Source organism: Zootoca vivipara, chromosome 2 (assembly GCF_965207765.1).
Source record: "Zootoca vivipara chromosome 2, rZooViv2.hap1.1, whole genome shotgun sequence".
In the NCBI taxonomy this organism is placed as follows: Eukaryota; Metazoa; Chordata; class Lepidosauria; order Squamata; family Lacertidae; genus Zootoca; species Zootoca vivipara.
This window is the reverse complement of record NC_142584.1, coordinates 89,114,036-89,138,547: the sequence shown is the minus strand read 5'-3', so window position 1 is coordinate 89,138,547 and position 24,512 is coordinate 89,114,036. Positions and strand designations below refer to the sequence as shown.

Genomic DNA, 24,512 nt, shown 5'->3' with positions numbered 1-24,512 from the left:
GCATCTACAGAGAAGGGGCTTTTGTCCATGTAGAAGCAGTTTGAAATCTTATCTGTGTGGTTAAAAAATGGTTTGGTACCTTAAAAGAATTTGTTGTGTTGTATGCTTTCATGGCCAGATTCTGCTTTGATTCATGAAATGTGTCACCTAACTACAAAATGAAATGGTATTGCTGTGGCGAGTTACTACTACACACAAAGTGGGTATCTCACAAAAGGAGGTCTCCCAAAAGCAAAATAAAATACTGAACTTAAAAATCCTTTATGAAAAGTTTAAGCAACTTACCTTTCTTGCATTCTCACAGCACCAACCCCATACTTTGCACATCTTACCTTACTGAGCCTCTTTTTTGCTGCTCTACACAGATAGTTGCATGTGTTCAGAGCTTACCAGTACACTGCTGTTTATGCTAGATTCTGTCACATTATTTCCTCCATGCGGATGCAAAATTGCAGGGTTTACTCTAGAATTGCAACACTTGGTTCCCTCTCTTTACAAGCATTTAAATGACATAAACAGTAACCTGCTTCAACCACTGCTCCCGCCCCCAGGGGTGCAGGGTGAAGAAGATAATAGCTCACCTTCCACAGGTGTACTTTCCTGTCTTTCTAAAGAGGTATGGTTTCGATGTGTGCAGTGACCTACTGGTCACGTGAGACTATCAACATGCATCTATACTTTGCAGCCTTTGCCATTTTATTAGCGTCTTAATTTTTAAAATCAATCTTGCACTTTGTGCTAAGAAATCATTTCGTTTCCATTTTAAAAAGCTTTGTAGTAGCACTCTTACGAAAGTGTTTCAACAGTTTTGAAAGTTGATTAAAAAACCCTCGACGTGCTAATTTTGCCTCCACTTTTTGTCTTATCTTTTTAAAGGCGATTGAAGTTGTACAGTAGAGTCTACATAATATTTTTAAATTAAAAAAATCGGGTTTTATGGAGATTTTTTTAAATGGTGCGACCTGCCCCCCTTCCAAACAAGCAAAAAGGCTGTGTCACACTTTCTCTCGTAAAGGGATAATAGAAGCGGGTGCAACAACCCCCAAATCGGAAGGAAAGCCCGTAAATCGTTCGCGTATGATTTAGTTGGGATTCCCGCATTGCAGGGGGTTAGACTACATCACCCTCGGAGCTGCCTTCCAACTCCGCAATACTGTGGTTCTATGAAATCACTTCCACCAGCTGTTAAATTAATAAAACAACTTGTTATCCCAGCATCATAACTGGTGTTAGGGGCGTGATTCAAACCCGAGTGTGTGCAGCAAGCAAGCAAGCAAGCAAGCAAGCAAGCAAGCAAACAAGCAAACAAGCAAGCAAACAAACAGGTGAGAGGAATAAAAAGTATTCAACTCTTTACCAAAAACCATTCAAAACAGGGGAAAAAAACACCACGTTTCAATAGCCCTTGTTTACAGCAGCTGTACAAACTAAGCTAAAACGCAAGCACTCCCTCTAGCGGCGGCAGCGCTTCCCTTCACGCTCGTCACCAGGAAGGCCGCGCCGAGTGCACCCAAGGGGAACACTCTCGACCCTCTGATTGGCTAACTTCTTCGGCTGGGGAAACCGTGGCTCGCCACGTCAGTTCGTCAGATCGGCGTTGTTGTCGTCATCTTCCTTCGACCGCTTCTCGGAAAGAAACTATAAGTGGGCGGGGACGGGTGTGAAACGCCGCGCCGCCGCCGTCTCCGCGTGATGACGGCCGCAACGGTGACCCCGACACGGCCCTGTCACAATCCTCCTGCTCCTCCTTCTCATCTCGGCAACACCTCCCTCCCGCTCCTCTTCACACCCGTCGGCCCTTAAAGGAGACGTGTTATTGTTTCGGCCAAGGATACGGAGGGGGGAGGAGGGGGAGGAGTCTGAGGGGCGGGGAGGCCGGGCGCTTCCCCCCTCCGCGGTCCCCTCCTCCGGCAGTCGCGGAGCTTCCGCTTGAAAGCAATGCGCGTGAAAGGGGCGCGCGGTGGCCGCCGTGGTGCTACCGCCGCCGCTGCTGACGGCTCCGACCATGCAATGGCGGTCGCTGGTTCTGGCGCTGGTGGCGCTGAAGCTGGCCGGGCACGGGCTCTTGTGGCTGGCGGGCCCCAGCCTGGGCTTCTACCACCAGCGGCTGCGGGGCTTCTCCTGCAGCCCGGCGGAGGGAGGAGGAGGAGGCGGCAGTGGCGGAGCCGGAGCCTCCCTGCTCTCGGACGCGCGCTCCTTCGACGCCGGCTTGGTCGCCCCGCACTGGGCCTCCTTCTTGGGCAAGTCCCGGGGAGCCGGTAGCAGCGCTTCCTCCTCCTCGCCGCCGCCCCCCAGGAGGGTGGTCGGTGTTGGCGGCGGCGGCGACGGCGACGGCGACGAGTACGAGGAGCGCTACAGCCGCGCCTTCCCTCCGCAGCTCCGCGCCCAGCTCCGTGACGCCGCCCGCGGCATGTTCGCCTTCGGCTACGACAACTACATGGCTCACGCTTTCCCCCAGGACGAGCTGAACCCCATTGAGTGCAGCGGGAGGGGGCCCGACCGAGCTGACCCGTGAGTAGCCTTGGTGGGTGGTCGGTCGCGAGGGGGGACTCTTTCCGCGGCTGGGCACCCAGCCCTCCTCTGCCCTCTCCGACGCCCGTCCCACGGTCGTGGCCGGGGGGGGGGTCTGGGTGGGATGCGCGCTCTGCTCGTGCTTAGGGGCCCTGCAGTCCAGCCTGTAGGCCTTCCTGCTTGCTTTGCGGGGGTGTGAGAGAGAGATGGATAGAGATAGAGAGAAGAGAATTGGAGGTCGGGCAGGGAGAGGGAATTGGACGCGATGTGCCTGGGCTGTTGGCAAAAGAATGGATTTAAGAGGGGAGAAGAGGACTTGAGGGTTTTCGGTGGGTGGGTGTGAAAACCTTGTCCCATCTGTTTCAGCGGGTTAACTTGAACTCGACAAGAAAGTAAGAGTGGAGCAACTTAAGGGCTTGAAGTGGGGAGACTTTGAATCACCTTTCAAAGAGTATTTTCTTTTGTGGGGGGCAGGTTATGGGATATTCTGCCATTGGCCCTGGGAGCAAGTTGAAAGGGAGCCCATTTGAAGCCGATAGCAACTGCCACCTCTGTGGTTTAGCAGTCATACAGTAACTAGTATATGTACTGTATTAGTACATGTTCCCATTTCTTGCCCCGTGACGGATTTACGTATAAACTATACAAGCTATAGCTGGGGGCCCCCAAAAAAATTGAAGGAAAAATTGGATGTACATTTCCATAAATATAAGATAAAAAACAAATAAAATAAAACCTACATACAGCAACAGTGTTTTGTGTTGTGTAGGCTCCTATGATGTAAGTAATGGGTCCTGACAAAGGACAGCTGGACATATAAAGGGCCCCATTACCTTCAGTAGCTTAGGGGCTCATCAAACCTAAATCCTGCCCTGTTCTTGCCCCAGGAGTCTTGCATGGGTGTGGAGCTATTGCTGTAACTACTGTGAGTGTAAGAACCATAGGTTGGTCTGGGAACCCAAAGGTAGGGATGTATTGACACTAACTCCAGTTGCAATGCTAAAGGGAAAACCAACAACAACAGTGTTGAATGGTCCCTGTGCATAGAAATGGGTGAGGAGCAGAGTTTTAGGTGAAAACACGGAGCTCTTTTTTGAGCTGGGAAGGGTTGGATTTAGGAGAGGTGAAACTGGCAGTAAAGGTACGGATGTGGATAGGACAAGCACTCATATTCAGAAGCAATAAAACTGAACAGTTACGAGAGCTACGTATGTAGTGACTGCATATATGTACTCTTTCCAAAGCGCAAAGGTGACGGTTGGAGTATGACAGCTATTGGTCTCCTCTAGTTTCTTTTATTGGATCTTATTCTTACAGAAATGTCAGAACCAACTATGTTGCACCCAGTGATGCCATCTTACATGTTGTTTGCAGTCTTAAAAACCGTAGAGTGCTTCAAAAATTGCATGAGCATTGCTTCATTCCTCCTGGGAGGGGGACACAGTTGACAGTGGGGTTTCCCTTGGTTGCAAAGACTAACTTTGCTGCTAAAACTTTGGTTGCTACTAATATATTCTTGGTGCTTCTCTGTCTCCTGCAGTTATACATTGTCCCTCCAAAATATAAGATAAAAAACAAATAACATAAAACCTACATACAACAACAGTGTTTTGTCTAATGGCTACTGGTTAAGTAAGATACATGCAGTAGTACTGTAGTTTACTGATTTGTGCAGTTCACTGATGTGCATTGCTTAATTAACAACAACTTAACATGTTTGCTAATAAATCTACATCCCATATTCTTTATGCTTTCCTGCAAGCTTATTTGTAAGTGAGCCTTGAAATGACACTTTGTAAATAAGATCACAAAAACTTATAGTCCACACAGAACACACATAAGGACATAAAGAAACACCTTCTTGATCAGATCAAAGTCCTCTTTTATCCTGCATCCAGGGGCCTCTCCTGCTCATGATTCCCCAGCAAGTTATTTGCCTTTGATTCTAGTATGTAGCCATCATGACTAGTAACCGTTTATAGTCTTATTCTCCATGAATTTGTCTAATCCCTTTTTAAAGCCACCCAAGTTCCTGACTCTGGTACTGAATACCATAGTTTATCTACTGTGTGTCTAAAGCGGTACATTTGTCTGTCCTGAGTGTCACTGGATGGGTTCTAGGATTGTTTATGGAGGTGTAATTCTAAAGTGTCTTGTGGCACCTTCTTTCTCCCTATCCTCTTTCAACACACTGCAGAATTTTGTGCATTTTATCGTGTCTTCCTCCCTCATCTATTTTTCTAATTTGAAGAGCCCCAAAAGTTGTAGTGGGGTTGCTCTAACCCAGGGGTCATCATTCAGCAACCTTTTTCAGCCGTGAGCCGGTCCACCGTGCCTCAGACCTTGTGGTGGGCCAGACTATATTTTGAAAACAAAAATGAACAAATTCCTATGTCCCACGAATAACCCAGAGGTACATTTTAAATAAAAGCACACATTCTACTCACGTAGAAACACCAGACAGGCCCCACAAATAACACAGAGATGCATTTTAAATAAAAGGATACATTCTACTCATGTAAAAACAAGCTGATCCCCAGACTGTCCATGGGCTGGATTGAGAAGGTGAATGGGCCGCATCTGGCCCATGGGACTTAGGTTGTCTACACCTGCTCTAATCCCTAGTCACTATGGTTGCCTTTTTCTGCACCTTTTCTAGCTATGCAATAATTTTTTTTTAAAATGTGTGGATCAGAATTGTATATAATATTCCAAATGTGGTGGCACCATAAACTTGTGTAAAGGCAGGACAATATTGACAGTTTTAATTTGATCTCTAATACAGAATCCACCTCTTTTGCAACGGTTACACACCAGCTCAACATTTTAATTGAGCTACCCACCACAACCTCAGTACCTTTTTTCTGGTCAGTCATCACTAGCTCACCATTGGTGTGTATAATTTTTGTGGGTTTTAATTTTTTGCCTCACTATGCATCAGTTAACTTTACACTTAAACTGAACTGCATTTGACATTGCCCTGTTTGGAGAAAGACCTTTTTGGAGCTCTTTGTGATCCCTTTTTCTTTTTACCACCCTGAATAATTTTACCTCACTCTGCCAGAGTCCAGGTCATTATGAAAAAGCACAAAATGGATCCTTGATGGAGCCTCGCTTCTTACATACATCTGTTGTGAGAACTATCCATTTAGTCTACTTGCTGCTTCCTTTTTTTTTTTAAACCGTTCAGTGATCTATAAGATTATATGTTCTATTATCACCGCTAAGTTTAATCAGGAGCCTTTGGTAACGAACCTTTTGAATGGCAGATTTTAAAAGACACATTTTGAATACAAAATAATCCATGTTTTATTGGAATATGTTGCATTGTCTGATAATTGGATTAAATTTTATATAAAAGCTACACCATAAATATAGCCTTCTGCCCAACATCCCCAGTTAAGTAAGACAGGTGCTTACAGAAAGATGGAATCAATATGAGCTTGATGTTTTAGAATCTGATCAGGATTACAGTTACATATGTGGAGCACATGGAAAAATCAATTAGACCTAGCCTAAACATTATTTGGGGATTTAATTTTGGCTCTTTGCTATGTATCACTTGAACAAATAGGCCTGTGCTAGCAGAGCAATTTGAGCTTAAAATTTTATTTCATATAAAGTTATATAATAATGTGTGGACTTCGCCCATTCTGTCTTTCCAGATTATATTTATAATTGCCTGTGTGGCTATTTCTCAACAGATGCACCAGTAAGGAAAATATAATTTTATGCTTAGAAAGTGCTTTTAGGGTAGTTTTTGTCAGGGTTGAGAAACATCAGAGTAAATCTTAATGCTTTTTATAAAGAACAAGCTGATGTTGTCAACTTTTACCATCTTGTTGAATTTTGAATGGTGCTTTGGGTCCAGAGAACACTGTTCTTGGAGAAAGACATCTGTTCTCTCTCTTTTTTATTTCCTAAAACAAATCAACATATTTTCAAAATATAAGTATCTACTCAAAACTTTAAAATATCTTGAAGTGTTGAATGCTGGTTGTAGACTAAATTCAGTAATTTGAAGGTCACATTGGTAACTTTATTCCAGTACTTGAAAAAGGGAAGGAAGTGTTGTATTAAATGTTGTATTTATAAACATACCGTAGCTGCTTACATTACAGCTTTTTGTCAAAATAGTCTATATCATGACTGTATTCATGCTCCTAGCTATTCTTGCTTTGTAAAATCTATTTTCACGGCAAGCAGCTTCTGTGTTTCTTGTCTACCAGTTTTGAGCTACTTCCTTTTCTGGATTTGAGACTTAACTGGCACACAGATGTTTGTATAACAGCCTCAAATTTGAGCAATTGTATGGATATTTCAAGTTACTTTTTGAAAATCATGCATTTCTGCCACATTTTGGGACCTAGTTAAGACTATAAGGCTGGGTTGAAGAACAGAGAAAATTTCATAAAAAAAGAATGATGAGAGAGCTTAATTGCTGTTTTGGTTAAATAGTTCTCACAAGGAGACAGGGTAACTTAAACTGAACAGTGGCTTCTCACTTCAGTGGTCGCTGTAGCAAAAACAGCATGCTAAGCTCTGAATTTATGTATTTGTACTTTCTTTGGATCCCATCCTAATCCCTACATACACTTTGAAAGAAGGGAAAACACACCCTTTTACAGCCTTGTTATTTATTGTGTGTCTGAAGAGATAAGCAATTGTGTTTTGATCCTGAGTACAGTATATATACCCTAATCCAGGGGTGTCAAACTCAAATTCATCGGGGGCCGCATCAGCAGTTTGGTCACCCTCAAAGGGCCGGTTGTATCTGTAGGACTATGTGTCCACTCTTTATTATCATAAATTATTGTCACTGCATTCAATTATTACTTTTTTGTAATAATGTAAGTAATAACTAGCTCTGAAAGCAGAAACATAGTCAGAATAATGGCAAGTAGATATTCAAATGTAAAATTATTGTACAATTTATTGAAAAATGATTTTTGGTAACTGCACTGGGTGGTGGAGGCTCGCTAGGGTTTCATGCAGGACCTTTGCAGAGCTACTAGTACCTGGAGATGCTGGGGTCCTTCTGCATGCAGGACAGATGTTCTGTCAGTGAGCCACCACCCTTCACCAAAGAGACTGGCTGAGGTTGACTCACTGGAGCTGCTCTCCTGGTTCCAGGGTTTAAGGGCCAGAAGTATAAAGCAGCATCCTATGTTTCTGAGGAGAGGGAGGGGAGAGGAGGGAGGGAGGGAGGAAGAAAAGAGGGAGTGGGAGGGAGAGAGGAAGGAAGGAAAGAGGGGAGAGAAAGAAGAGTAGGAAATAAGGAAGGGAATAAAGAAGGAAAGAAAAGAAAGAGGGAGAGAAGACGGAAAGGGAGAAATAAGGAAGGAAGTAGAGGGAAAGAAAGAATAAGAATGAGGGAGAGGAAGAAAGATGGGAAGGACAGAAGGAAGGAAGGAAGGAAGGAAGGAAGGAAGGAAGGAAGGAAGGAAGGAAGGAAGGAAGAAAAGAGGGAGCAGGAGGGAGAGAGGAAGGAAAGAGGTGAGAGAAAGAAGAGTAGGAAAGAAGGAATAAAGAAGGAAAGAAAAAGAAAGAGGGAGAGAAGACAGAGATAAAGAAGGAAGGAAGGAGAGGGAAAGAAAGAATAAGAACGAGAGAGAGGAAGAAAGAAAGGGAAGGGGGGGGGTCGCTGCCTTGATTCAGCGCCAGAAAAGAGTGCGAAGGGACCCAGGGGCAAAAAGCATTTCCCGTGCAGCATGAGGCAGCGGGTGTCCGTTTTAGGAGAAGTGCGTAAAGCCTCAGAGTTGCACGTTCGTGAGGCTGAGCCGCGGCAGGAGGAGGAGGAGGTGAGGCAAGAGGAGGAGGAGGAGGAGGAGGCGGCTTGCCGGGTCGGTGCCCGGCAGCGCTGTGCGGAGAGTCCTGAGCCTCTGGGACGCAGCAGTGCTCTGTAGCACTTTGAATCCTCCTCCACGCGGCGCTGCTGGGTGCTTTGTCTGTGCTTCAGCAGCAGCAGCAGCAACAGCCGTTTCCAGGCGCCAAGCCGTGGCAGGAGGAGGAGGATTCAAAGTGCTACAGAGCACTGCTGCGTAGCAGAGGCTCAGGACTCTCCGTGCGGCGCTGCTCCGGCCACCTTTCTACCCCCCCGACCCCAGCTGTTTGTCGGCGCTTTGTCGGCGCTTTGTCGGCGCGGCGCTTCAGCAGCAAGGTCCTGCTGGCTGGGGCGCTCGGCGGGCCACATGACAAGGTCTGGCGGGCCGGATTTGGCCCCCGGGCCTTGTGTTTGACACCTGTGCCCTAATCCACCCTTCAACAACCTGGTGCCCTCTAGCTATTTTTGACAGCAACTTTCCTCAGCAGCAGGCAGCATGACAAAAGGTTATGGGACTTGTATTCAGCAACATCTGGAGAGCACCAGTTTTTGTTTTGTTTTAAACAGCAGAGTGCTCAGTGAGAAGATACAGCACAATGATCCTGTCCTGCTTTTTGTATCAAGCCTTATAAGAAGAATCATTTTTAATTTAATTTAGAAAAAGAATGAACAGTTTTCTGATGATGTACTAATTTGCTCATAGCACAACAAGTAACTGAAGTTGCACCTCCCAGTTTAGGCTTGTATACGTTTATTTCACTAGGTTATACAGACAATAGTATAGCTTCTAGATATTTGTGTCACTTTAATTTCAGATGTGTCCAGTCCATCAAGTCAAAATACCTAGGCCTAACATAGTTCACTTATATCCTATTTCTGACTTTGGTGGACTATGTGTTCTATTACAGTTGTACCTTGGAAGTCAAATGGAATCCCTTCTGGAAGTCCGTTTGACTTCCAAAACGTTCAAAAACCAAAGCGCGGCTTCTGATTGACTGCAGGAAGCTCCTGCAGCCAATCGGAAGCAGCAGAAGCCCCGTTGGACATTCGGCTTCCAAAAATCGTTTGAAAACCAGAACACTCCTGGGTTTTGATCATTTGGGAGCTGATTTGTTTGGGAGCCAAGGCATTCGAGATCCATGGTATGACTGTTGACGCAAGTTGCATCTTTGCCTTACTATGAAAGAAATTGCATATGACTGAATTAAAAGTATAACATGGCAGTAGACTGATTTACTGTAGGAGTGTGCTAATACTGCATCTATGTTATGGGGCCAAGGCTGCAATCCTTTGGGTACTTAGCTGGGAACACATCTCATTAAATTCTTTAGGACTCTCATCCAGATAATCAAGCTTAGTATTGGGCTACAAGATTTATAGACTACATTCTTGAACTAACTTTTAAAAAATCTGATAGAACTAACTTCTAACTGACTTTATTTCAGTTCAAATCTGAATATCAATGATGTCCTGGGAAACTACTCGCTTACTCTGATTGATGCATTGGATACCCTAGCAGTGAGTTCAAATTGTTTTCTAATTACTGGAAAAAGGAAAAAAATGATCAAAAGCAGTTACAACCCCACACATGCACCTCTTGTTTTCCTGCTTTGCCTTGGTTAACACAGATGTCTTCTGGGCAAAGACCCATACTATCCAAATCCGGAGTGGAGTCCCTAAGATGGTTGGATGGTGCCTTGTACGCCTCCTTCTGGCAACTCCTGCAGCCAGGCTGGTGCCAAATGTATTGCTCTGCTTTCCTTTGGACCACATCAGTGAAGCTGAGAAGGAGGTCTTGTTTTGTAGGCAGCCCAGGACCTCCATACACACTGTCCAGGCTTGCGCCCTGGGGAGGTCACCTCGGTGCTGTTAATGCAGGAGTTTGATTTCACCCCAGGAGGTGCACTCCATTGTCTCTCGAGACAGACAGGTGCCAACATCTTCCCCTTAGATAACTCTCCTTCCCTGAGTTCTCTTTTGCTGGAAACGGAACTCCCTTATTCAGGGGAAAGGGATCTATTGGCTTCAGTTCATGTCTGGCTTTGGTGATAGTCACAACCAGTGAGATATTTGATTATATGTGCCAGCAGATTCTATGGAGCGGAGTGGAGTCAATTGTAAGCAATTGCAATTGTATGTCTTGCTGCCAAGGTAATTTTCTTAAATGAGGAAGGTTTTTTTTAAAGTAAAATAATTCTTTCAAGCAAGCTCGATTCAACACATCTGATATTTTTATGACCACCCTAATTATTGAATGTTATTAAGATCCATGCCACAGTAGACTTTTGTATCCTTTTCTTCCTGGTGGAATCACGCCAGTGCCATTGCATTGTGATTATTTTAACTGCATCACCATTCGTATTAGTGTTAGAGCCTGCTTTTAGCTTGGACAAATCACTATAGCTTCTCTAAATGGTGTTGTTTAGACAGTTATGCATTTAACCCTGGAAGTTGTTTTCTTATACTTTGAAACTTTGTATAGGGCATAGTTTTGTGGTATTTGCTTTTGTTTTTTGCATAAATCATACACCTTACTAAACCATCACACTTAAATTATGAGGCTTTGTGTTCTAATACTGTGTTGTTTTTAGGACGATACCTTTTGAGGTCCTAAAATATCATTGGGATTTAGGAAATGTGACAATGGAAATTTCTACGATTTTTCGTAATGCCTGATATTTAATTTTTGTTTTTAAACATTTTAAACAGCTAGTACAAAAACTTGTTGTTATTTAATCTGATAATTATGTTTTGCCTTAAAGGTAATGGGAAATTCTTCAGAGTTCCAGAAAGCGGTGAAACTAGTGATAGACACAGTATCGTTTGACACAGATTCAACCGTCCAAGTTTTTGAAGCAACAATTAGGTAGGTTGCCACTTAAAATCTGAGAGCATTGTATGTGAGCACCAACTAAATTTATCACATTTTCAGAAGAAAGCTAATTTATGCTTGCTTGTTGTCTCACAACATAGTGTAATAAATTGGTACTTTTGAGTGATAGTGTCACTAAAGCAAAGAGAGGGTTAAAGAGGACCCACTTTTTATTATAAACAAACACCAGCAGGGAACTGACAATAATTTTAGTCCTCTTAATATTAAATGCCTAGCAGTATTTTTTCTCCTTACCCCTGAAGTCAAAGCAGAGGACACACATGAAGTTCCTTAGGAGCAAAGTGCTTAAGTAAAACTGTAACCATCTACTACAGAGAGTTACCAAACTTTTTGCTGTACTAATGGATCATGCTGTTGTGCTTTATGAATGGAGTATGCAGCCATATCTCTCCCTACATCATCATCTTTTTGCACTCTCATTTTTTAAATAAAAAAAACACACTACAAGTTGGGGTGCTGCTTTGCATCTTGGTGACTGCCCTTATTAGCAGTGTTATTTTTCTAGAAAAAGAGATGCCAGAACTCACAACGAACTCGTTCTCTTAGAATGGCAATGGTACCCACCTGAGAGGTGCTGGGACTCAGTTCTGGCAAGTTCCCCCTGAAAAAGCCCTGCTTATTAGTCTTTTTACTGCATGCTGTGTGCAGAAGTACTAATGCAAGTTTATCAGTTAATTTTGTTATAGAACTCACTGTGCTTAGAGAGCAGCAAACTTGCCACATTCAACTCTGTTTCCAACACCTGCAATTTTAACCACATTCAGATACTCAAAAGCAAGAAATGTACAGTATGTTACCTATAACTGGCAGAATTGAAATTAACCACTGAAATAAACATACCCTTTTTGTTTCTTACCCCTCAATTGTGACTTCATTGCTTAAAGGTTGTCAAGTCTTGCCTTTTTGTGCTTTACCTATGGTTTACTTATGTTTAGTTAAATAAAAAGAATGTGTCAATGCATTTGAGTCATGATATATCTATTTTGCCTCTTGCAGCTAAGCAAATTGCCAGCATTTTGGCATTGGCTTCTTTATAAGAAAGATAGAGCAAAGGTTTGTAATCTGTTCTAGTGATTTTTTTTTAACTTAAGAGGACTTTCTATTGAGGGTTTTGAAAAAACAATAATTGAGAAACAGTAAGTTTATGGATTAGTGGAGATATATAAACCTATCACAGTGATTTGCATCCTGGCTTGGAATTTTCAATGTTAGCTAATACTTTTCAGAGCTTTTTAAGAGGCTAACTAGATGCTGAAAGCTCAATTTAGGTCCTGCACTTAAATTAATTAATTCAACTGTACTGTACTTGGTATTTCCTTGTTAGCTGAGACTACAATCACAGATGTGTCCTTGCTCAGGATATGCAAGCTCAGAATATTGCCAAGTATGGGATGGTGTGCAGAATAAACATAAAACAATTTATATTGTGTTTGGACATGGCAAAATTGATATTAAGACATTGTGATAGTAGGGAAAATGAAGCAAATGACAGCAGATTATCTGAATTCTGTGCTGGTAGACAAAATGGATGTGAAATAGCTCAAGAAGCAGATTAAGATACTCTGCATCTTACATTTTGACCTTTCAGTTGAAGAGTATAGAATGTGATTTGGGTCCAAGGCCTAAATGTGTCTCTCAGCCAGGCCTCTCTTTGCCCATGGAACTTCCTTCACCCCTTTCCCCAGGCCACATCCCTCAGTGGCCCTGCTTTGCACCCCAGGTGTTTTTTGCCTGACTAGTATGTGTCCTCGAATTCTGATGATGATCCTTGCTTCAATGGATGGAGGCGATTAGAATGTTGCCCAGGAGGGTTGCAGCCCTTAGGCTGAAAAATGTTCCCCTCTCCTGATTCAAGCTAATGTTCTGTTTGCTCTTCAGCTTGAACCTAACTTTGATAACTGATATGCTGTACATATCACATAATGTAGCAAATTATATATTGTCTCTTTTAAAACGTATCTCTTACAGGGTTTTGGGAAGCTTGCTTTCAGCCCATATCATCATAACAGATGCCAAGCAGCCTTTTGGGGATATGACTATTAAGGGCTATGATAACGAGCTCTTGCATATGGCTCATGACCTGGCTGTAAGACTGTTACCTGCTTTTGAGAACACCAAAACAGGAATTCCATATCCTCGGGTAAGTGTGCCATGAAGAACAGTTTTCATGGAACCTTCTTTAATACTTCATTCTACTTTCACTTGCTGGGGCTAGATGGGTCTTAAATATAAGGTTCACTTTTTGAAAAACTAGATTGAAAAATCATCCACGTATAGTAGCTTTGTGGAGGAAGTAATGCCTGTGTCAGAACATTGTGTTTACAGGCCTTGCTTTCTCATGTTAAAACATACAGCCTGACAGTGGAAAATATCTTTGCCCTCACTTTAAAAATCTAATGGATGCCCTAGGTCAACTGTTGGTTCCTCAACATGACTGCGTTCCTGGAGCTGTTCCATGTTGAAGATTTTGCAGTGTCTGACTTGGTCTTTTGATGTCTGGGTATTTACATGCCTCATGTTAATCTGGATACTCTTTTAAGACAGATTCCCTGTGGAATATGATGCAACCTCATGACAGAACACTGATGAAACACACAAGTCACTTTATATTTGTACTTGATTATCAAGGGGGTAGAAATGAAGGAAGCAAAAGATAGAAATATAACTGCTTGCTTTTCAAGAAATGTACATTTGAGCCTTCTTATCTTCATATAGGTAAATTTAAGAACAGGAGTTCCTTCTGGCAGCAACAATGAGACCTGCACTGCAAGAGCTGGATCCTTATTGCTGCTTGCTTTTCAAGAAATGTACATTTAAACCTTCTTATCTTTGTGTAGGTAAACTTAAGAACAGGAGTTCCTTCTGGCAGCAACAATGAGACCTGCACTGCAGGAGCTGGATCCTTATTGGTGGAATTTGGAATTCTTAGCAGGCTTCTGGGCGATTCCACTTTTGAATGGGTTGCCCGTCGAGCTGTGAAAGCACTCTGGAGTCTAAGGAGCAATGACACTGGACTATTAGGTGCATAATAGGTTTATGGGTCTTGCATAATTAACAGAATTTGTTAACAGTAGTATAATCCTGAAAAATTACTTATTTAAGATATTTATATACTGCTTTTCAAGTGAGCCTCACAGATTGACTTACATAGCAATATTAATAAAAAAGCAAAGGCAAGCTGCAATGAGTGGAAGACAAGTTTTTTAAAAACCAGATATCTCTCCACCCTCCCCCCCCCCAGCAAGGTAGGGGAGCAGTTGTGGGAGATAAGATGATACTTGCATAGTTGTGATAGCTTATACCACTGAACTAACCACAGCGTCATTTGTATGGTGGCACTGGGACCTTTATGCCCAATTGCCTAAGAATCCTCAATTATATTAGGAATACATTTTTACTTCAACGCTAGTGCATCCGATCTTTGTTTGTGAGCGGTGCATCATAGATAGACATATTACAGAACTGGGAGATGGGATTGTCTGGGATCCTTGCTGCATGTACACACAATGGAATATATATTAGCTGCGTACTATGTGAAGCCACCCTAATTTAGTGAATGATTATCCCACCCTAATTTAGTGAATGCACCATGGCAATGTTATAGAAACACTCAAATATGGGTATTGATTACAGTGGAACCTTGGTTTATGAACACCTTGGTTTACGAATTTTCGGTTTATGAACGCTTCAGTTTATGATAAATTTTATTGATTTTACATAATAAAGAAAAAACATACAGAACATATTGTCCCCCTTCTTCTGATCCCCCCTCCACGAGCCCCCTCCTGCCACGAGTGAGTCTCATGAACAGTGAGCAGTCGAAGGTGGTCCATTTTATAATTGGGGTTTTCCCCACCCCTTCCTCCCTCCCCCCAGAACCCCTCCCTGCCACCAAGAGGCTCTAGTATGGCAGGGAGAGATGCAGGCGAGTGTCCACCCAACTATCTAAGCAAACATTGATTAAAAGACAAAAAACACAACAAAAAACACACATATCCCATTTTCTAATTCATAATTTGCTTGACATTGTTTTGATGACTTCCCCAGATACCTCCCAACTGATTTTCATTTTTGACCAAATTATATTTTCACAACAGTTTCATATGACCCAATTTCAGCTCATTTTCTTTAACATAAACACAGCTAATCCTTATTCCTAAACTTTATCTCTTTTTCTTCTTCAACATATTCCATCTTTTCCTATCCCCCCCTCCACAGGCCCTCTCCTGCCACGAGAGAACCCTGTGGCTGGTGGACAGACCAAGATGGTCCCTTTTATAATTGGGTTTTTCACCACCCCTCCCTCCCCCCAGGACCGCCCCCTGCCACCAAGAGGCCCTAGAATAGAGGAGATTAATAAAGGCAGTGAGCCGCCCAACTATCTACCTAAACCTAAAATTTTTCAAACTTCATATAAACATTTTTTCTAACAAATATCATATTTTCTCTTCCCTAGCCTAATCTTTCCCCCAAGAAAAATTTCATATGCTTAATCCTTTCTCTATTCCCATATATTTTCTTCTATCGTTAATTATTCCATACCTCCTCCTCTCCCCTAGATTCCTTCCCCCATTTGATACAGCAATTCCGTAATACAATCCAGATTCCATATCCATTTTTTTCCTGCCCTGCTTAAAGTTCAGAATTTCCTCATCCCACTCCCATTTTGCCAGCCATATTTTTGTCCTCCCCTCCTTCTGCCCCCATCTCCACAAACTCTTTCCCTTGCCTATTCACATTTTCCCACATTTCCCATGAAATCAGTTCCAGTTCTTGTTCTTCCAATTCAAAAAGATCAGAACTGTCATGAAAGTCCTGATCATTCTTTTCTCCTTGTTGGGTATTTCCTTCTTCCTCTTCTATGTGTTTTTGCATTTTGTCATCAGGAATTAATTTTCCATTATCCATCCCATTCTGAATAGTTTTTTTTTCAATTCCTGATACTGTTCCCTGGTGCTTCCTAACTGTGCACTAAACTGTTGCTGCCCAATTACAAAGTCTCCCAGCAGTTTTAACACTGTCCTCTGGAAAGCAGGTGTTCCGGATGTTGACATTCTTTCCAACTCAAGGGCAGAAAAGAGATTAGAGGACAAAGAACAATGGAGACTCAGACTTCCAGAACAAAAGAATCCAACATGGCTGAAAAATAATTTCCAAAGTTCTTATAATGCAACATGTATGTGTCTTCTCGTTCCCTCGCAAACCATTTAAACTTTATTATTGACAGCTGTCAAACTTTCCTCTCATTGGCACCTCGCTGACTCTCCTGGGGTGCCGAATCCCGGGTTGAAAAGGGTTTTCCCCCACATCTCTCTCTTGCTTTTGCAGGGTTATTATTATTCCTATAACTCTTCCCCCCTTCACCCTGCCTTAGGTGGGGAAGTTATAGTCTTTCCTTGAAGATTTTAAGCCTCTGTGTCCTTTCCCCCCGGCTTAGGGCTAAAACACTGCTTCCTAATTTCTCAGTGGGTAGAGACCGACTCCCGTTTTTTAAGTCTCTTCCCTTGTCCAAATTGTCCGAATTAAAATCCAATAAATCCAACTCACACTTTTAATCCAAGTCTTTGGGAGAATTGATCGCTGTAGCCGCGTAGTCCTGCAGCATCGCACTTTGAAGTTAGCGATCTGATGTCTGCCGCGTCGCAGCTCCGATCCCCCCGCTCTCGGGGGCTCAAAACAGAGCCTTACGGGGGGGGGAGAGCCCGCTTTTGACGCCCGCCAGACATCAAAAGCGTCTGGCCCCAAGACGCTCGACTTGGGGATTTTCGAGGGGATCCGCTTTGCTGGAGCGTTTTCCCCTTTCTTCAAAGTGCCGAGGTCTGCTCCGCTGAACGGACCTCCAACTACGATGGCGTCGCGACCAACCGGAAGTCATGAACGCTTCAGTTTATGAACAGACTTCCGGAACCAATTGTGTTCATAAACCGAGGTACCACTGTACTGCAATATATTCACCTGGTGTAGAATGCAGATATGTGCGTACATGATGATGAAGATGGGATATCCGGTACAACTAATTATTTGTGAACTGTGCTGTTGGTCTTCTAAGCCCTGTTCTCAAAGTTTATTTTTAGTAAAACCTTGTACTTTCTGTGCTTCACATACAGTCATACCTCATGTTACGTCCGCTTCATGTTATGTTTTTTCAGGTTGCGTCCCGCGACGACCCGGAAGTACTGGAAAGGGTTACTTCCGGGTTTTGACGCTCGCGCATGCGCAGTAGCGCTAAATTGTGCTTCGCACATGCGCACAAGCGCAGATATGGCGCTTCAGGTTGCGGGCATTTCATGTTGCAAACGGGACTCTGAAATGGATCCCGTTCGCAACTGGAGGTACCACTGTACTTTAATGAACCCATGGCCCTAGAATCCTCTTGAAATGATTTGGGAAGTCCAAGCTTAAAGTCCCCTTTAGGAGTGCTTATATTGGCAGACTGTTGAAGGAGATCCGCTAACACCCAAGCCACAATTTTATTTTTAAAAGACGATGCAAAGGGATCTAGCTTTCCCATACTGAATGTTTTGCATCCAGACTTCTGTTTTGGGTGTAATGCTTGACTTCTATATTGACATCCTCTGGCTTTTGAGATTTATTGTAATTTCTTTCATTTTATACAGCAATTTTATATTACGTTTAGCATTATCAGCCAAGCAGTGTATAAATGCAACAATTTATGTAGCTATTCTTGGATAATCTTTGTCTTTGTGTTTACTTCATAGGCAATGTTGTGAATATTCAAACTGGCCACTGGGTTGGAAAGCAGAGTGGTTTGGGAGCAGGATTAGATTCCTTCTATGAATATCTTTTGAAATCTTACATCCTCTTTGGAGAAAAAGAAGATCTAGAGATGTTCAATGATGCTTATCAGAGTATTCAGAACTACTTAAGGCGAGGGTAAGTTCCTTACGTTACTATCTTCAGGAGGATGTAAAACTTGCCTGGGCTGGTTGGAACATGGAACATCTGTTTCCTTAAGAATAATTATGTGTTCCTCTGATGTACACTTAGAAACTGTGATTAGTACAACAAACTAAATTGACACTGTCTACCTTCAAATTCTTCTGCAAACCCATGTTGTTGTTTTTGTACAGTCTTTGGCATAACCACTTAATCCCCACGCCCTACTTGTAATTAGATGTGTACAAGCAGACTTCTGCTTGTGCAATGGGACTTCACCTTCCTCTCCCCATACCCCACTCAGATCTGTTCCAAAGAGCCCCCCCCCAACCTCCAGGGAGGAGGAGTGGAAGGTAAAATTTTGTTGTTTAAGTGGAAGTCTGTTACACTCATAGGCAGACAGTTTGGGTTGCAACCTTAAGTATACAAAATTGAAATGGTTTCCCCCTCTTTACTCTTCTCTCCTCTTAGCTCCCCTTCCTTGGTTTCCCTGTGTCAAATCATTGATTGTAAGAACTCTGGACAGGATCTGTCCTCCATATAGTGCCATCTACTCTAACATTATAGTAACAGTGATGTGGGGTGGAAAGTTTCCCAGTGCTTATATTTTCCTTTTCACAGGAATGTATGGTAGTTACAAATACAGCATAAGTCAAGTTTCACAGTTTCAAATGTGTTCAGCTTTGTTTCCTCAATGTAAGTAAAATAAACATGTTCATTAGATTATTCTCTAAAGCACTGGAAAATTTTCTGATGTACACTGGATGACTTTCCAATACAAATCTACCTATTTTGTGTAGGAGAAAAAAAATCCAAAAAATGATCCAATTAAAAAATAATTCTATTAAATCCACACCACATTATTATAATCATCCTTAAACAATACTAAGCTACCACCTGCTTAGTTTTTGCTATAATCTCCTACATTGGGTCACATCAGAAGAGTCAAAGCTGTAGCATATTTGAAAAGGTTTCACAAGCCTTTAAACTGACATGCACTGCTGTAGGTATGCTGTATGTACACTTTCTCAGCATAGCCCTCCATCCTGCAAGAAGGGTTATAATGGTGAACTACACTGTATGATTGTTATAAACTCTCCATATACGGTTGGTAGAGGGAGACGAGGCCTCTAACTTCCAGCCAGGGAATAACTTTACAGAGAACTTAGTTTTGCTTGTGTTGGGGGTTTGGAGGAATGTATAAATCTCATTTTATCTGTCGGTGTTGTAGAGCAGAAAACAACATTTTATTCATTCACCAAAAGGCTCAAACTCTGGCATCTGTCCTTTTGAAGTTTTACAAGGTATTTTAAAAGTTATTTGCACACAAATTGATCCATGCAAGATTTTTTTAAAAAAACAAATCTATTCCCCAGACTCTAAAGATTCCATCTTCTTGCAGAAAAAATCCTGCATTTGTCTGATGTTTGTCAGGTTTCATACTCTCAGAAGGAACAACTGTGCCTACACATTTTCATCTATTTCTGTCAAAAAAAATTAAAGTTATAGCTGTTGCTTGATTTCTCTGTTGTAGTTAGAGGGGGTCATACAAAGGCCAAATTTTGATGAGACTTCGGATCTGGGCCAAAGTGGGTTGTGGTCAAGGTGGTCCAAGCTCAAGCGACCCGCTTTCTGAGATGCTGAAGCAGGAACGAAATGGAATCTTGTCTTCAGTTTGCACCACTTGTACATATAATGATAAAGTGTATTGTTTTGAATCAAACTTTGCTTTTTATTCCTTTTAGGAGAGAAGCCTGTAATGAAGGTGAAGGGGACCCACCACTCTATGTTAATGTAAATATGTTCAGTGGGCAGTTGATGAACACATGGATTGATTCTCTTCAAGCTTTTTTCCCCGGGCTTCAGGTATTTTCTGTTTGGTGGAGAAAGCCTAGAAAGCTTTGCAAAATGTGTACTATTAGGAGCTCAGCCTCCCAACCTAAAATACCATATATTCCGGCGTATAAGACGACTGGCCGTATAAGACGACCCCCAACTTTTCCAGTTAAAATATAGAGTTTGGGATATACTCGCCGTATAAGAAATACGACCCGGCGTATAAGACGACCCCCGACTTTTGAGAAGATTTTCCTGGGTTAAAAAGTAGTCTTATACGCAGGAATATACAGTAGATCTTCTTGTTCCTTTCTATAAAACTAGCATCTAGTAGGAAAGACCCCCCACATATTCAGTTCTGAATCCTGCCTTGCACTGTGCAGTTGACTTGCAAGTGTGGGTACTAGTCTAACAGCTGGAGCTAAAATGCATATGTATGACCATACAGATTTCAGAAGTGCAATGTTAGTGTCATTGTGCGGGTGGGAAGTTAGACAGCCGGTGCCTATTCCCAGGGGATTAATTTGCCAGCCGGCTGCTTAGCACTTAAGATGAAACGGATGTTGGGTTGTAGTGGTAGACACAAGATAATCGCAAAAGGGTTTGTGTGTGAAGGAGATACTAAGGTTCCTTGACCGCTGATACCTCCAGTAAAAGGTAGCAGTTCAGCTGCTACTGCAGCTGATTGAATGTTACATGGAGTTGCACGTTACAGCATGTGCCTAGTAGATAGGTTTTCCCAGTCTACTTTTATTATTTGCTTGGTGGTGTCTGGTCCAAAAGCAGCTATAGTGCTTTCATATGTTTCAAAAGTCAGAGTTCTTTTGCTGAGCTAATGTTTGCTACACAATTTTAGAGTAGCATTCCTGATAACTGATCTATTGCTTGGTGCTTTTCCTGGCCTAGGGAGACTGACGATACTATGAAGGAAATTGGTAATGTTACTGTATTAATACCAGTGAGCTGTCCTACATTTATGCAATTTTTCAATTTTGCTGCTTCTCAGGTTTTAATAGGTGATGTAGAAGATGCTATTTGCCTCCATGCATTTTATTATGCCATATGGAAACGATATGGAGCTCTTCCAGAGAGGTACAACTGGCAGTTACAGGCACCTGATGTCCTCTTTTATCCCTTAAGGCCAGAGTTAGTAGAATCTACATATCTTCTTTATCAGGTATTAAAGGTTTTTTTAAAAATATATAATTGTCTTAAGGAATGTATCCTTATATTTTAGTAAGAACCTTTTCAACCATTGCAGCTGCTTAAGAGGTGTGGTCCCAATATAGTTACATATTTTTGAACTGATTCATTCTATTCTATTTGAGGGAATCGTTGGTTTAAATTACATTTTGGGTTCCATGTTTGGATATGACAATCAGGATCCAAAGAACTGGTTAAGTAATTTAGTCTTTCATGTGGTGCTCCCCTCCCACAGTGCTAACATTTGAATTGGCATAATGGTCTATTATCCAAACCCTGGAAACTTGTTTAAATTCTTATTGGTGAGAACAAACTAGGATTAAACTATAGTTTTGCATCTGGTTTGTTTACTTTCTAGTGACTGAACTGTTTAGCTTTACTAGTGTTTGAGCCTTTATTTACATGGCATTGCATAATTTCTTCACACTTATTTCCTTCCTTTTATTTAGGCAACAAAGAATCCTTTTTATCTCCATGTAGGCATGGATATTCTTCAGAGTCTGGAGAAGCACACAAAAGCAAAGTTAGTTTTCAAACTAAACTTTCAATATCACCTTGTGCTTAGCTATTGGAAAATATAGAGACAAATTTTGAATGAAACCTTTTATTTTAAGTTACTTCTGAAGTTCCTTCTGAACTGAGCTGCATGTGGCAGTTTATACAAATATGCTTGCTTCCACTGAATTATTTTTAAATCTCTTATCTATGGGCATGTGAGCAACCTCTTTGCTTGTAAACCTCAGAAACAATGTGGCTTGGATCTCAGTGCTCACAAGGGATGTTTGAAAAACCAGTGTTTCAAGTGTTAGCCCCTATGCTGGATTTGCAAATCTCACTTTATTTTTTGTGTAGTACTTCTATATTGTGTAGTACTTCTATATTTCTTGAAGTGGCAGCTTACAATGCATTCAAAATACATGAGTTATAGGGAGGAGCAAAGGAGTTTATAAGCCTCTCTGTATTTTTCATGTGTTCAATTGACACGCCGCTGCTGACTTTCTGGGCCACAAGCAGGTCTTGGAGGAAAAGAAAGCAGCCTGGCACTAGTCCCTTACAGAGTGCAGTTTACTCACTGGGTCGCTGCTGCCTCTTACAACTGAGAGAAGTTTCCTAAGGAGTCATGGCTGAGGGGAAGAGAGTTGAAAGGAGGAAAATATTTCCCAGCATGCCCAGGGCTTTAGACATGAAGCTCTTTAGTTGTCACTGTGCCATAACACTTCCCAGTACCCTCTCTCCATCTCCTACTACTACCAGCCTGAATTATGGAGAGGAACAAGCTAATGGTTGTGGGATATTTGTTCTAATGGTTCCAAGAGGCACTGTGTTGGTGAGATATCAGAGCAAGATATGCTTGTTGCTCTTTGGTCTGCTGCTTGACAAAGCAGAGTTGCTCTATCAGCAGTAACTAGAAGAAAGCTAAGAATAGTAGTAACTTTTGGAGTACAATTAGAATCATAGAATTGTAGAGTTGGAAGGGACCACAAGGATCATCTAGTCTAACCCCCTGCAATGCAGGAATCTTTCACCCAATGTGGGGCTTGACTCCATGACCCTGAGATTAAGAGTCTCATGCTCTATTGACCAAGCTATCCCTCTCTGGGCTTAATTTCTTAAAACATTTGTGGTTTGCTAGTAATAATTGAGGCTTTTAAATTTATTTCAGATGTGGCTATGCTACTCTGCACCATGTTATAGAGAAGTCCAAAGAAGATCGGATGGAAAGCTTTTTTCTCAGTGAAACATGTAAATATTTGTATTTGGTATGTATTCTTTATGGTCAGCCTTGGGGCTTTCTGTTTTAAAATAGGCTTGTTCACTGGAACTGAAACTAGCAACAAGTGGTAGGCCTGCTTATAATGATTCATAGGTGTGTGTGTGCGCGCGCACACACACACACACACACACACACACACACACACACACAATGTTTTATAATATAATATGTGTTATCTAACACATTGGCAGGCAGAGTATATAATAAATATGTTATACTAGTAATCTGCATATTCAAAATACATTTTATGGCACCTAGCTGCAGAGTAACATGCTTCCTGATCTGTGTCAATTTTGCAAACGTGGTGGTACTGTATTGCTGTTATGTTATGCTAAATGTGAAACATTAAGGATACATAAAAATTTCTTGTTTCAGCTTTTTGATGAAGAAAACCCAGTGCACAAATCGGGCAATAGATATATGTTTACTACAGAGGGACATATAGTATCGCTGGATAAGCGTCTTCGTGTTTCACTGTGGCAAGATACTTTCCCTGAAGAACAGAAGAAGACTGAAAAGCTAAAGCCAAATGAACTTAGAGCAATCAACTCTACTTCTAATGTAAATATAAACCAATTCCAGTTTGGGTATAGTAGTTGTGTACAGAAATAGGGAATGCAAACAATTCTGCCCAGTAAACTAATCATTTTGTAACTAGCTAATATAAAGTGTCCCCGGGGGGGGGGGGGGAGTGCTTGCTTAAACAGAAGAGATCTATTTTTCAGCAAGTATATCCATGGATGCTGCTCAGATATATTATGATGGCAATTGCAATATGTATTTTTCCTGTAAAGAGTTTTCGTTTTGCTGAATAGGAATGATCATCTTATAATTAGCTTTTGAGGGGGTGGAGAGGATCAGAAACCCATTTTAGAATCTTAGGTTCCAACCTGCAGGGACCTAAATCTGAAGGTTTTGGGGAGCAAACTTGAGTGTTCAGACAACCTATTCCCAAGTATCCTCCAAGACATATTTGTTTCATACATATAAGTGCAGGGGTCCCCAGTCTACGGCCCACAGGCCAGGTGCGGCCCAATTGGCCTCCCAATCCGGTCCGCGACGACTATCGCTGCCCGCTCTTATGGCGCGCTTCCAGATCGGAAAAGGCGCCGAAAATCGTTTGTGAGCATGCATATGGGCCTCTCCCGACCCAGAAGAGGTCATTTCCGGTGCACTTCCGGGTCGGGGGAGGCCCATACGCATGCACACAAATGATTTTCGGCAATTTTTCTGACCTGGAAGCGCGCCACCGTGCCAGTAAGTGTGTGTGCGCATGTGCACGGGTGTGCACTCCCCCGCCCTCCGGTCCGCTGCGCGTACATTCCCTGCACTCTGGCCCGCAGCGCGATCGGCGCGTCGGGCACCGGCCCGAAGCCGGGTAAGTCTGGGAACCCCTGTATAAGTGTTCCTTGTCTTTCTAGATGAGGGTCCAAATGCAATAGCAGATTAAAAGCCCAAATGTATAGAAAGAAATGAGATTTCAACAACATAAAATTTCTTCTAGACAGTATAATTCATAGTCCGTGCCTGAATTTGTTTAATGCACAATTCTGCACCCTTCTGGAATGGTTGTG

General features: G+C 42.3%; 1 protein-coding gene across 1 annotated transcript in view; it reads left to right on the top strand.

Moving 5' to 3' along the window:
- The first annotated feature begins 250 nt into the window (after positions 1–250).
- EDEM1 (ER degradation enhancing alpha-mannosidase like protein 1) overlaps positions 251–24,512 on the top strand; it is a 28,273-nt gene continuing 4,011 nt past the window's right edge. The window contains exons 1-11 of the mRNA XM_035106585.3: positions 251–2,511; positions 9,781–9,853; positions 11,098–11,201; positions 13,197–13,368; positions 14,066–14,249; positions 17,948–18,122; positions 19,871–19,991; positions 20,968–21,138; positions 21,614–21,687; positions 22,828–22,924; positions 23,314–23,499. Coding sequence (XP_034962476.2) covers positions 2,006–2,511; positions 9,781–9,853; positions 11,098–11,201; positions 13,197–13,368; positions 14,066–14,249; positions 17,948–18,122; positions 19,871–19,991; positions 20,968–21,138; positions 21,614–21,687; positions 22,828–22,924; positions 23,314–23,499 — 1,863 coding nt within the window. The 5' untranslated portion in view covers positions 251–2,005. The remainder of the gene's footprint in view (positions 2,512–9,780; positions 9,854–11,097; positions 11,202–13,196; positions 13,369–14,065; positions 14,250–17,947; positions 18,123–19,870; positions 19,992–20,967; positions 21,139–21,613; positions 21,688–22,827; positions 22,925–23,313; positions 23,500–24,512) is intronic.